Source organism: Trachinotus anak, unplaced genomic scaffold (genome assembly GCF_046630095.1).
Source record: "Trachinotus anak isolate AG129_WGS33_773 ecotype Australia unplaced genomic scaffold, CSIRO_AGI_Tana_v1 ptg000031l, whole genome shotgun sequence".
Classification (NCBI taxonomy): Eukaryota; Metazoa; Chordata; class Actinopteri; order Carangiformes; family Carangidae; genus Trachinotus; species Trachinotus anak.
In genome coordinates this window covers 7,607,337-7,619,543 of record NW_027273882.1, presented here as the reverse complement: position 1 = coordinate 7,619,543, position 12,207 = coordinate 7,607,337, and the positions used below count along the sequence as shown (strand labels likewise).

The 12,207-nt window shown below is 40.1% G+C and overlaps 1 protein-coding gene across 4 annotated transcripts in view; it reads right to left on the bottom strand.

The window, feature by feature from the left end:
* The window catches only part of col12a1b (collagen, type XII, alpha 1b), a 124,623-nt gene that overhangs the window by 64,543 nt on the left and 47,873 nt on the right, over positions 1-12,207 (bottom strand). For 3 of the 4 annotated variants that reach the window (XM_071467518.1, XM_071467516.1, XM_071467519.1), the window contains 7 exons: positions 11,201-11,330; positions 10,310-10,446; positions 7,701-7,830; positions 6,616-6,755; positions 4,721-4,853; positions 4,584-4,601; positions 2,541-2,680 (listed from right to left, as the gene is read on the bottom strand). In XM_071467518.1, the coding sequence (XP_071323619.1) occupies positions 2,541-2,680; positions 4,584-4,601; positions 4,721-4,853; positions 6,616-6,755; positions 7,701-7,830; positions 10,310-10,446; positions 11,201-11,330 (828 nt within the window). The remainder of the gene's footprint in view (positions 1-2,540; positions 2,681-4,583; positions 4,602-4,720; positions 4,854-6,615; positions 6,756-7,700; positions 7,831-10,309; positions 10,447-11,200; positions 11,331-12,207) is intronic. The other variant, XM_071467517.1, reaches the window with a different exon arrangement.

Sequence of the window (12,207 nt, the reverse complement as noted above, 5' to 3'; positions counted from 1 at the left end):
TATATCATGAAATGGATACAACACTATAAACACATTTGTAAAGGGCATAAACAGTTTGCCTGGTGGCTAAGAGATACAGGACAGAGGGTATCACGTGATATTTACATCAGTATTTAAAGAATTTGAATTAGTTTTTATTCTGATAAACTTTCAATAAGTCAGTGTTTTCCCAGCAGCTGTTTAGTTTACGAATGGACAATCAGTGGCTCCTCTGGGGACTGAACTTGTGATATTTTGTTTATGAGATGATGTTTTAATCATGAGGTAACTGAGCTTTTTACTGTCAACAAAACCCATGAAATCCAACTATGTATTTGACCGTGTCTCAACACTTTCTGACCTTCCCACTCTGTGTCTGTGGCTCCCAGTTCTGAGGCCAATGGTTCCTACTGAATACGTCCATCTTTAAGAACACCTAATAAATATATACTTTTATGTTTTAAAATAATTCCATAACTGGACACTGTAGCTTTAAGGAGGAGGAAATAGTACTTATTGGGGATTCATCAGCAGGACGGTGTGTGTGGGGCTGAAGACCTGTTCATACCTGGCATTAACAGCATCTCTGATGATCCAATCACAAGTGGACAAGTACAGGTGTTCTCAGTTTGATTTATTCCACTGTGTACCGTAAGACCACCTATATTTCACTGTATTTAATTATATATCATATAGCATCAGCACAGAGCCAGGCCTAAAAAATTGGACATTACTTTTCTACATTTTTCAGAGCAGTGAGGAAACCCTGAGCTCATCCTGCACAAAGAAACAAAATGTCTGGAATCACTGCAGATGACAAGATGACACCAGATGTTCTCTGTCTTGTAGGATACACATGTGACGTAGTGCGGGGATCAGAGAGCTATTAGACAAATCTGTACCGCTAACATCATGATTCGACCCTGACACGTTGTTTGGGGGAACACTGTCATAACATCTCAGAGACACAATAAAATTTGCAACTCCCTAAAATTCTTTTCATACAACCCACAGTTTCCTTTCAAGTTACTTCTAGTGCTAATCACTGGTTAAGTCATCGTGAAGAAATGTGAGCCTGAATCGCGATGTGGGACACTGTCGTAAACCAAACGTCAAAATATGATGGAAGACCTCAGAATGGCCAGATATTTGTTTCACAGAGCGCAGGCAGCGTCTTACTGAGCTCCTTCAGGACGTCTCTGTGCATCTCAAGGGGGAAAAGAGCTTTTCAAACAAGATCCAACTCTTACTGTAAATGCAGCAGGTTTTGGCAGTTTTTAGTCCCTGGTTTATTGAATCTTTTGTTGTAAAACATCTCTACTGTGACTCATGATGACTCATGAAGAAAATAATAGATTTTGTCTTTAATATAAAATCCAACATGAGTAGAAAAAAAGGCAATTTCCTGTGGTTCTTCTTCTTCCACCAGCAGATGAAGTACAGAGTTCCTTCATATTCATTCTTGTGTGATGAACACGCACAAGAAACATAAACAAACATTTATCTTTTGATGGTGTTGCAGCCATCTCTGAAACACTCACCAATGCCTTGCTTTAAATTATCAGTTTTAGTGAAAGAATAAAAAAACATTTTCCTGCAGTCTCACATTGTGTCTCTTTCCATTTTGGACATCCTGAATGTGTGTATCAGGAGGGACAGAAAACTTCCCGTCAGATCCACCAGCTGATGATTGATTTGTTTCTTTATGGGTTTTGGGAGTTGTAGAGAAAACTCCTCAGACAGATTTAAAGATCTCCATCATATTAAGATGTTCATCGATTTGTTGTCAGGCAGACTGAAGATGTTCCCAGTGGTCAAAGAGAAGCACGGTCGGGAAAAACAACAGCAAAACTAAAATCCAGTTTGTAACAACATATAAGAGAAATACACCCTAAAGAGGAATTCAGTCACGTTGTTCCTCTCATCCTGGACAAACAGATGATACCCAGTGTGGGTTCACAGCCAGAGAGGGATTCATTTTCTGGTAAATCTCAAATTTACAAAACAATCCATGAATCAGAGCCAATTTGGGTGTAAAAGCTTAAAAAAACATTTTAGATATCTCCAAAGTCAGTCTATTGTTCAATGTCAGTGGAGCCGCTCCAGCTTTGGTCTCTTGATAAAATGAACAGCGAAGTTGTTGTTCTTGTGTGTGTGTCTGTGTGCGTTTTCAGAAAAAGTATTTTATGTAGATTCTGCCACTTGGTCATGTAGTCTGTAAATATTCTTTTAAATGTATTTCATGCAGGGCACTTTGAGATTTCTTCATAGTTCAGAGTTTCTACAGAAACACATACACACCTGTGTTGTCTGAACAGCTAAAAACACTGTGATTTACATAGAATGGAGAAAAATACTCACATCTTTTTGCAGTATTCTGTAAAGTTCTACTTGAATTGTTTTGATTTGAACAAGTTGAGATGAGTCTGTGGTGTTTCACTTAGGAAGAATTGATGATCCATTTTCTATATACATACATATGCTGATGACACCCCTGTGTTGTTCTCTAAATATCTTGCCTGCTGTTATTTTAATTACAGCACAACAGGCAGTGAACTCACTGAGATCGGCTCGCCTCCAGCTGTAGGTGCGTAGGTGATCTTGTAGTTCTGGACGGGGCCGCGGGCGGCATCCCACTTTACCGTCAGCGTGGAGATGGTGGCATTGAAAACTCTCAGGTTTCGAGGAGGGTCTCGAGGTACTAGTAGCACACAGACATTCACAGTGAGACGAAACTATAAAATCAGTGCACCCTGCGTTTTATAAGAGCTGATGATGGTGAGGATGACAATGATGATGGAGGTGATGATGATGCTCCCAAGATCTCATGGGTCATGGAGCTGGAAGGGTCAATTTTAGGATGAAAGCAAGAAGATGATGAGGTTGTAAACAGGAGTAGCAGTACGGTCAGTGAAGCTGTTCAGAGCAGGGCTGAAGTTCAGTCACTTCTCATTCAGTCAGTTAATAGCAGCACGAACCAGGGATTAAAGTGAATACAATAAGTGTGTCAATACAACACATTTTATGGTTTATAATATACAGTTGGGGAATTATAACAGATTTTGAGATTAAAACAAAATAATATTTTAACAAATTTAGGGGGGCACTATGACAAGGTTTAGGGTTGATAACATACATTTTGAAGAAATAATATTTCAAGATTATTACAAATAAAATTAGCGACCATTATGACAATTTGGGGGATTATAACAAATACATCTGGGGGGGGTTCTACAACAAACAAATATAACAAGTTAATTATCTGACATTTTGAGATTATAAAAATGAATATTGGTTCATAACAGTTCCAGCAAAAAAATTGAGAGCACTATAACAAATTTTGAGATTAAAACAAACTGATTTGGGGGGGACACTATAACAAAGTTGCAAATCATATAAAGGAGAAAACTTGGAAGTACTGTGACAAAGTTTAAGGGATAAATCAGTGACTGAATACTGAACACAATCCTCTGGCTTGTCTTGCTGAATTATAAGTTCACTGACCACCAACCCTCCAGCAGAACCACTATTCAACATGCAACCACATTAATTTGATGATGAGGTGGACACTGATGAAGGATGACATAATGAAATGATGACATGATAACATGACGTTACAAATTGTGAGATGAGCTGTGACAACAGAAATGTTATAATGACAAAATGGTGGAAGATGGAAAAAACCCCAAAAAGGTTCACAGTGGCATTAAAACAATCAATCACAGTCATGGAGGTCTGTGGAGGATGACATGTTATTGGTCAATTCTCACACTTTCTGCATTTCAAGAGTCTGGATCTACGTTCACACCACAATCTACTGCACATCTACTGTGAAGCAAACATCGATTTTAAAAAACTGGCTGTGTATGATTTATTTATGCCACATGATGGACCAACAGACTCCTGATGTTAAGTATGAGTGTTAAGATAAGATAGAACTATATACTATTATATATGTGCTTAGGATGCTTAATATACTTGGTGAAAGAGATTTTGATAACTACTATGATATTTAAACGTTTATTGTTATAAGTCATGATTAGATTTTGAGCGGACATTGCTTCCATGGCATTTAGTTTTATAATCACAATAAATTAGAAGAATGTGGCTGCAGAACCTGGTTATATCAGCCTCTTCAACAAATTATAAGAATATATTATGCTTTTAGTTAATGCACACCAAGGTGTCTTCATACAAAAACATAATAGACCAGGTGGTAGCTAAGTCAAGTCCTCCACCAGCTCTATTATTAGCACTACTGGCTAGCTATAGCAGAGCCTACTGCGAATTTGCCATTATTAGCAAGCTGACTGGTGACTGTAGCACCAATGTTGATGTTGGGTGAACCTCAACTTTTGTAAAACAGAACAGAAACAGAAATTGACTGTGACTAATTATTTTTTGTCGCAGAAAATCAATGGTCATCGGCGACTCCTCAAGTTGCTTGTGGTGGGAACGCACAGTGAGGCACTAAAATGCACATGCAGTTAAAGAAAGAAAAAGTGTGCTCCCATCAACACTGTCCCGTATCGTCCACATTACCATTCCACACAAACTCATGAACATTACAATGAAAAGGAACCTGTCCTTCTCATATGACATACCCTCCGGAGCCTTTAACACTAGAAAGAGACGTTGAGAAAACAATGTTATTTCAATGCGAGTTACATCAGTGAGTGTAAAATATGGTGGCTGTTTTTGGGACCTGAAAAGGCGTCGGGGGACACAGTGGCTGTCTTACATGTACGCTCGCTTCCCATAAGGTCCTCACTCTCCGACTCATCTGGATAGATGGCTGTTACGGTGACATCGTACTCAGTGTCAGGGTCCAAGTTCTCCAGAACATGGGAGGTCTCATCGCTATTCAGGATGGCCTGGCAACAGAAGGAGGAGCATGAAGAAACATGTTTACAGTCTGTTTCTATGACTAATAAAAATAAGTGTCTAGAGTAATCTCTGTCATCCAAGTAGTGGGATGCCATAAAATGTATTTTAACTGTGCTGTTGAAGACATTTTATTGTTCTTCTAGACAAAATAAGAAATTCATTTAAAAAAAAAGATTCACATTTGAACTGTATTTACTATTTGGAGCACTCATTCATAGCAAGTTACAACATGACAGCCACTTGTTTTCTCAGAGCTTTGATTTTTGGTTTTATCTCTTCCTACAGGTGGCTCTATTTTGTTTGTTTCATCCATACTGGCTGCTGTGTTCTTCCTCTTCCTCTGGCTATTATAAATAAACTTGAAAGGTGACATGCTGGCTTAATGTGTGCTTATGAAATATATAAAAAAATAAGCTTTTTTGTTTTAAAAAGATGGTGTGGAACAATGAATGAAGGTTGACGACAGCTTTACAGAGACGCGTTTCACAGCCTTCTGTTTTAATAAGTCAATAAAGAAAAGAATGACTAAATAAAGAACGACCTGATATGGATTTCATTTCATTCACAGATTTTTGAGCTCATGTATGTTGGGCGGGGAGACAAAAGTGGACCCAAAAACAACAAAAGGGAAACAAAGGGAGCATTATTTTTGCTTCAGTTTCAATGGATGTTTTTACTTAAGTCTTGGCATACATAATAACTACGTTTTGTGAGCCATGGCAGTAAAGGATCTGTAAAACCACAATGGATCATTACTGAAATCTTTTTTTACTTCAGTAATAAGAAATATCTTAATTGACAAACCTGCAGTATGACTGTTTCACTTTGTGGTTAAACAAAGCCACATTTAGTTTCATAACTGTAACTAAGTGGACCCTCCTTTGAAAGGCAGGGCTTTACGGGAAGGTCGATGGTTTAAATCTGGACTGTGCAGTGAACTCAGTATCTGCAGGTGTGCTTGAATGCTCTAAACCTGAACTCAGAGCTCGACTTGCTGTATTTGAGTTCAGGCTCCAGTTTTAATCACAGGAAAGAAACACTATCAGGCCACAGGCAAAACCTCCACCACTGATACTGTAAGGATGGGGCAACTGAAAACAGATGTTTACTGTCACTGCAGACAGAGAGTGCTGTCCAAACAAAGATCATTTGCATATTTTAAGAGAAAGGACTTCACCAAATTATTTATTCAGCTGCCAAAGTGGCAATTTTGATGACTAATAGGAATATAAAGTGAACAAAACCCACCAGGAGACAATCTGTATACAGGATGTCAGATGTCTTCTTCGCAGACAGTACTGAACTTTGACATTTTTAAACTTTAAAACTTTTCAGGGATATTTTTCTCCTCCAGAAAAAAACATTTTATGATATACCTGTGTATACTGTGCAATGATTTATTATCTTTGAAGAAATTCATTCATAAACTTTAATCTAATGATGAGATGACAAGTTACAGCTGAAACATGAATGTATGCGAATAAGAACAGGGGCTGCTCTCAGAAGTTTGCATGGCTGTTTCTTATCAAACATCTCTGTCCATTTAATAATAAGGGGAGGAGCATAACTGCAGCTGTAGATGCCGAAGGGTTTGATTCAAAGTTTCTGTGTTTTTGCTGTGGACCATTTGTGTTTATATGTGATCCCCCACTTTCCCGGTCCTTTAACAGAATGAATCTTACACTGACTTAAGCTTTTAGGAGAATCTGTCACAGGAAAGCAACTTGTAGGAAAATATGCCTAACTTACAAACTGGAAGTTGGTCTCCCCCTTCTTGGTCCAGCCGATGCGGTAGAGGGCCACGTCCGGGGCTCCGTGCTCCCAGGTGGCTCGGAACGAGGTCTGGGTCACCTCGGAGAACCGCAGGTTCTTAGGGGCCGGAACAACATCTGTTCACACAGTCAGACATAAGAAAGCATACAGATGTTTTTAAGAGGAGGTCTGAGAGATGAGGCAACATCATGTGAAGCCTATTTACTGTAGCTCAAAGTGTGTAACTGACTACACTTAGTGGGCCAGCACGTGTGTGTGTGTGTGTGTGTGTGTGTGTGTGTGTGTGTGTGTGTTGAAGCATGTGTGTGCTCTAAGTGTATTATGTTTGGATTTGTGTTTGTGCTTGTGTGAAAGTTTGTTTGCATGTGTTAATGAGTTCATGTGTGTGTGCTTCTCTGTGGGAAAGTGTGTGTATGTACTGCATCATTGTGAGGACCACAGTTTAGACAACACCAGACCTGTTTGAGTTGCTGAACAAATCAGAGATGTGGGCAGTGACTCAGAGGTTTGGCACCAAGCTAGGTCTGGGTTAGGGGCTAGGAACTGTATTATATCACTGAGAGTCCTCAAAAGTATAGAAGTAGAAATGTGTGTGTGTTTGTAAGTGCTGAAAACAAGTTGCTCCACAGTTCACCTGGGATTAATGATAATCGGGGCCAATGCAGTAAATGATCGCACACAGATTTATTGGTGCACAGAGAGAGTCCCGCCCCCTCTGAAAGCTGTTTTCAGTGGAGGAGGGAGAATAAAAAGGAAAGTGATGTCAAAGTTAATACATACCTCATCACAATCACAGACATTGTGCTTATCTCTAGAGCACATGTACTGCTCAGACGCTAGAGAGGGTTAAATGGTCAGTTCACCCAAATCACAGAACACTTTTCCCACTAATTCTTGGTGGTATCTACACATGAAAATATTTTCAGGTTTACTTGCTGAGGTTTTGAGATGACCATTGCTGAAACTTCTACCACCATGGAAATACAGCAGAAACACACAGAACATAAAAATAAGCACATTAACATACAAACAGAAAACGAACATGAAGAGCAGATTCAGACCTGTGATAGCGGTTCCGAGCATCGGGCTTCCAGGCCCCTCATCATAGATCGGGGTGACGGCCACATCATACTCAGTCTGGGAGATGAGGCTGGAAAGGTCCAGTGTGGTGATGTCACCGTTGACTTCAACCTGCCGGTGGCAAATATAGTTAACGATAATTACAAAGCACTTGCAAAGAGCATACCTCCACTAAGGCTGCACAGTCTTATCAATCTCATTCTGTCATTATAATCATAGAAAATGTTTTTTAATCTGCATCAAAACACGGTATGTTAAATCTTCTGCTTTTCACAGATGATGTGGTTCTGTTGGCTTCATCAGAACGTGACCTCCAGTGCTCACTGGGACAGTTAAGTGTGAAGTGGACGGGATGAGAGTCAGCACCTCCAAGTCTGAGGCCATGGTTCTCAGCCAGAAAATGGTGGATTTCTCTCTTCGGATTGCGGGTGAGTTGTTGCCCAAAGTGAAGGAGTTCAAGTATCACTGGAAGGTAAGATGGAGCGGGACATTGACGAGCAGATCTGTGCAGCATCAGCAGTGATGTGAGCATTGTACTGGACCATTGTGGTGAAGAGGGAGCTGAGACAGAAGTCAAAGCAGTCGATTTACCAGTTGATCTTTGCTCCAGCCCTCACTTACGGTCATGAGCTCTGGGTGGTGACTGAAAAAAAGTGATCATGGATACAAGCAGCTGAAATGAGTTTCCTACGTAGTGTAGCTCAGACATCTGGAGGGAGCTCAGAGTAGACTCCTTCATGTCGAAAGGTGATTAGGAAGCGCCCTGGCTGCCTTCCTTTGGAGGTTTTCTGGGCACATCCAACTGTGAGAAGATCCCGGAGTAGACCCAGAACTCACTGGATCACACAGTTAAAATGTCTGTGTGTTGTCTAAATTTGGTTGCCACTGCACAAATGTGTGAAAAATTCTTCTTCTCTATTATCATGTTGTATAATGTGGCCAGAGAAAATTCTCAGTTCTGACTCACTGACATGTGATAATGTTAAGTATCAGCACAGTATAACTGGGCACCTATGATGCAGGTATTTGTTTGCTGACTGCAACAGTGAGGCTTCATTAAAGAGTTTGAAACTAGGGTCACCCAAGTTAGTTTCTGTATATTTATGATCCTGATTTTAAAATTGGTTAGCAGTGTACTGTACTTCTTGCTAAGCCTACTGAAACATACTTGTTGTAGATGAGGAGGCTTTAAAGTGCTCACAAAAAAATGGAAATGTGAACCCATAAAACGCTGAAGTTGATTTTTCCATTTCAGGGGAGAGCTGGGTAAAGTCAGCAGCAGAGGGAGAAAACCGCAGCACACAGCAGGCATAAAGCCAATGTGGTGGATTCTTCTGAGGAGACAAGAAGCCTTCAGTTGTAATCCTTAAGAGGAGTAGAGCTGCTGGTCATCCATCAGAACTTTCTGGCAATGTCTCGCAGGTGTCCACCAACGGCACCTTCAGCTGCCGACTCATCCCAGGCTGTTTGTCCTCCACTGACATCCAACTGAGAAATTATGAAGACGGAGTGGTGCTGGGATGATTCAGTCAGGCTGGGCCGACAGCCTGGGCCAGTGCTCCTCTGCCAGCAGACTGCTTTTCTCATAAAGATCAGCCAACAATGTGGAGCTGCTGCTCTGCTGAGAGGCCAGCCGTAACTCTTGACTTGGTTCTGACTTGGTCACTTTCCCAGAACAAAGATATCACTGCTGACTAAAGCTTTACCCTTATGAAGCACTCTGTGAGGTTTTATTGTTTAAAGGCACCTTTGAATGACCTTACAAACATTTTCAAGTTTCACAAGTTTTGTAGCAAAACTGTCGTTTTGTATCTGAGGGGAGTAACAACCGATCCCTGCCAGTGGAAAAGTTCACAGCTGTACAATTTCGACAGTAGTTTTTTAAGTTAGAGATTGTCTGAGCTGCACAACAAGGGCACAGGAGGAGCCCCATATTCATTCTCAAGGGTTATTAGTAGCAAACAGGTTTATTCTGGAGCTGCAACTAAAAATTATTGTTATTATTGATTAATCAGCCAATAACATTTTAGTAAAAAAAGAAACTACAAATCAATACATTTCGATCCGCTGCTGTTTTGAGAATGTTAGGAGTTGGTTCATTGATATAAACAGTCTGGTCCATTTCTGTTTGTTCGATGTATTACTGTGAGGAAGGTTCCGGTCTCCTTGTTGCTCCACACAGATATGATGTTTTCCACTCTCCAGTGAAAGATTGAGTGATGTTAAAGTCACATTCTCCTTCTGCATCACGGTTCATTCGCTAAGTTCACTGTAATGGGTAATTGTCTACGTTTCCACGGTAAGGTAAGATAAAGTCAAATGTCTTAATTGACTAATCAATTAATTGACTGATAATTTTACAGCTACGCCTATTGTAGCTAAGTTAACAGGTAAAACTTTATAATTAAGCACTGATATTGTTAATATTTAACTTTACTATTCGAACACCTGAAGTTTGTTCATAACTCTTCATCTAGAGGATCTGGTTTAGTTTAAGTAATGACAGGGAGTTAGTACCACTGTAGTGTTTTATAATTGTCCTGTGATCCTGCACTGGAAATAAAACTGAAACATAAAACCTCAGACTTACATCTTTGATTTCTCCCCCCTCTGGTTTGTAGGTGATCATGTACTTGCGGACAGGTCCAGGAGAAGCGTCCCAGTTGAGCCTCATGGTGCTGTGAGTAACGTCAGTGATTCTCAGGACTCCAGAAGCAGGTATGGGCACTAAGGGAGGACAGGGTCAGGACATCCATTAAAACTGACCATCCTGACTCAAGTATAAAACCATTTCTGATCCCATCATCACTGTAAATGTTCCTGTGAAGACTTTAAAAGATGCTGACTGACACGTTGCCGTCAAAACTTACTGAATAGCTGAAAAACAGACAGCATCAGTGCTGCTGCTTTATAGAGCCTGTTTTTCACTGCATCTGTTTTCTATCTATCTGTGTGCAGCTCTTATAAAATAACTGTTGACATGAAAATAAAACATATTTTGACCTTTCCAAAAATCCAATAACTTTTTTTCTGATTAAAAAAGTGACATTTTAAAGGATGAAAGTTATTGCAGCTTGGAACTAGTATGCAGTAAAATAGCATGACAGTCACTTTATCAGAAATACCTACATTTGTGAAAAGATATTTTCAAATACTTTCTAACATTTCTTGATAACTACTGTTATCGCAGAGTATTTGCAATGTTTGTGTAGTATCTAGACAAACACCCCCCTGAGGCAGAGCTGTTCTGAACACAGAATCAATCCCACTATTTTAGATAAATATAAATATCGTCATTATAGTGGAGGAGTTTAAGAACTCAGAAACCTTCTCTGAGTGGACAATAATCTTTACATTTAAGAAAGCAATGTGAGGTCTGTGTTTAAGAAAACTGAGGCCTCACAATGACAAGCCAATTTAAAACTGGTTTAGAAAAGCTTTTTAAATCTTGACTTGTGTTACATGTAGTGTAAAGACGTACAGGTGACTCCTGTCCCCTCCAGAGGGTCGCTGGCAGCTTCACCATGCAGGGCGTAAAGTGTGATGGAGTACGCTGTGTTGGGTAACAGCTGCACCAGCTGGACGCTTGTTACATCTCCACCAACTCGCACCTACAGGATTATAGAGGGGGAAATAAACAAGAAGAGAGAAAGATGGAGTGAGGTAGATGGGGGAAAGAGGGATGCAGATCGAGCAGAAGACACAAGACTTGTGTCATACTCTATGTGATTTTGGTTTGGAGATGTTTTTCCTGGTTTGGGCCCCTTTGTTCCAGTGAAGGTAAATCTCAATGCTACAGCATGCAATAATATTTAAGACAAAGATCTTTCAACTCAATGCCCTTATACACAAAGTCTGAAAGAACTTGTCTGGCCTACACAGAGCCCTGACATCAACCCCTGTGAGCCAGGCCTTGGCCCTGTAGTGTACACTCTACGTTATTGTCTACCGTTTTTAAAAGCATGGCACACTTTTTGAATGACTACTTTACACACACACATTCACTTGGAAAAAAACAAATGTTACCATGTGCCAGAAATACACAATTAAATCCCTTTAATCATTATTTCATGTCAAAAGAATAATGTTGAAATAAATAACACAATGCTCCACCTCATTTTGAAATCTCAAGTCACACTTCAGGTGCATAATTTCCAGCACAGACCACCTCATCATACATTAAATCATCCCTTAAATTTTCCTCTGCTGTATAATTGCACATGTAGGTTAACACCGTAGAGGTGTTCATAGCATCTGTTCTGCTTATATCATCCCAATGACTTCAGGCCATGAGCTAATCCTTCCCATCACCCAGCGTGTCTGAGGGCTGTGCTTTTTGTAGGCCTGGTCTGAGCTGTACCACTAAAGTCCACTTCCTGCTCTGTGAAGTGCTCTTCGTATCACCATCTGGAAGCAGTAAGACAGTGCGGGCTGAAGCCCACTCTTTTAAAGCCAATGTGGAAATGCTGAGCACACAAATTAAGATGA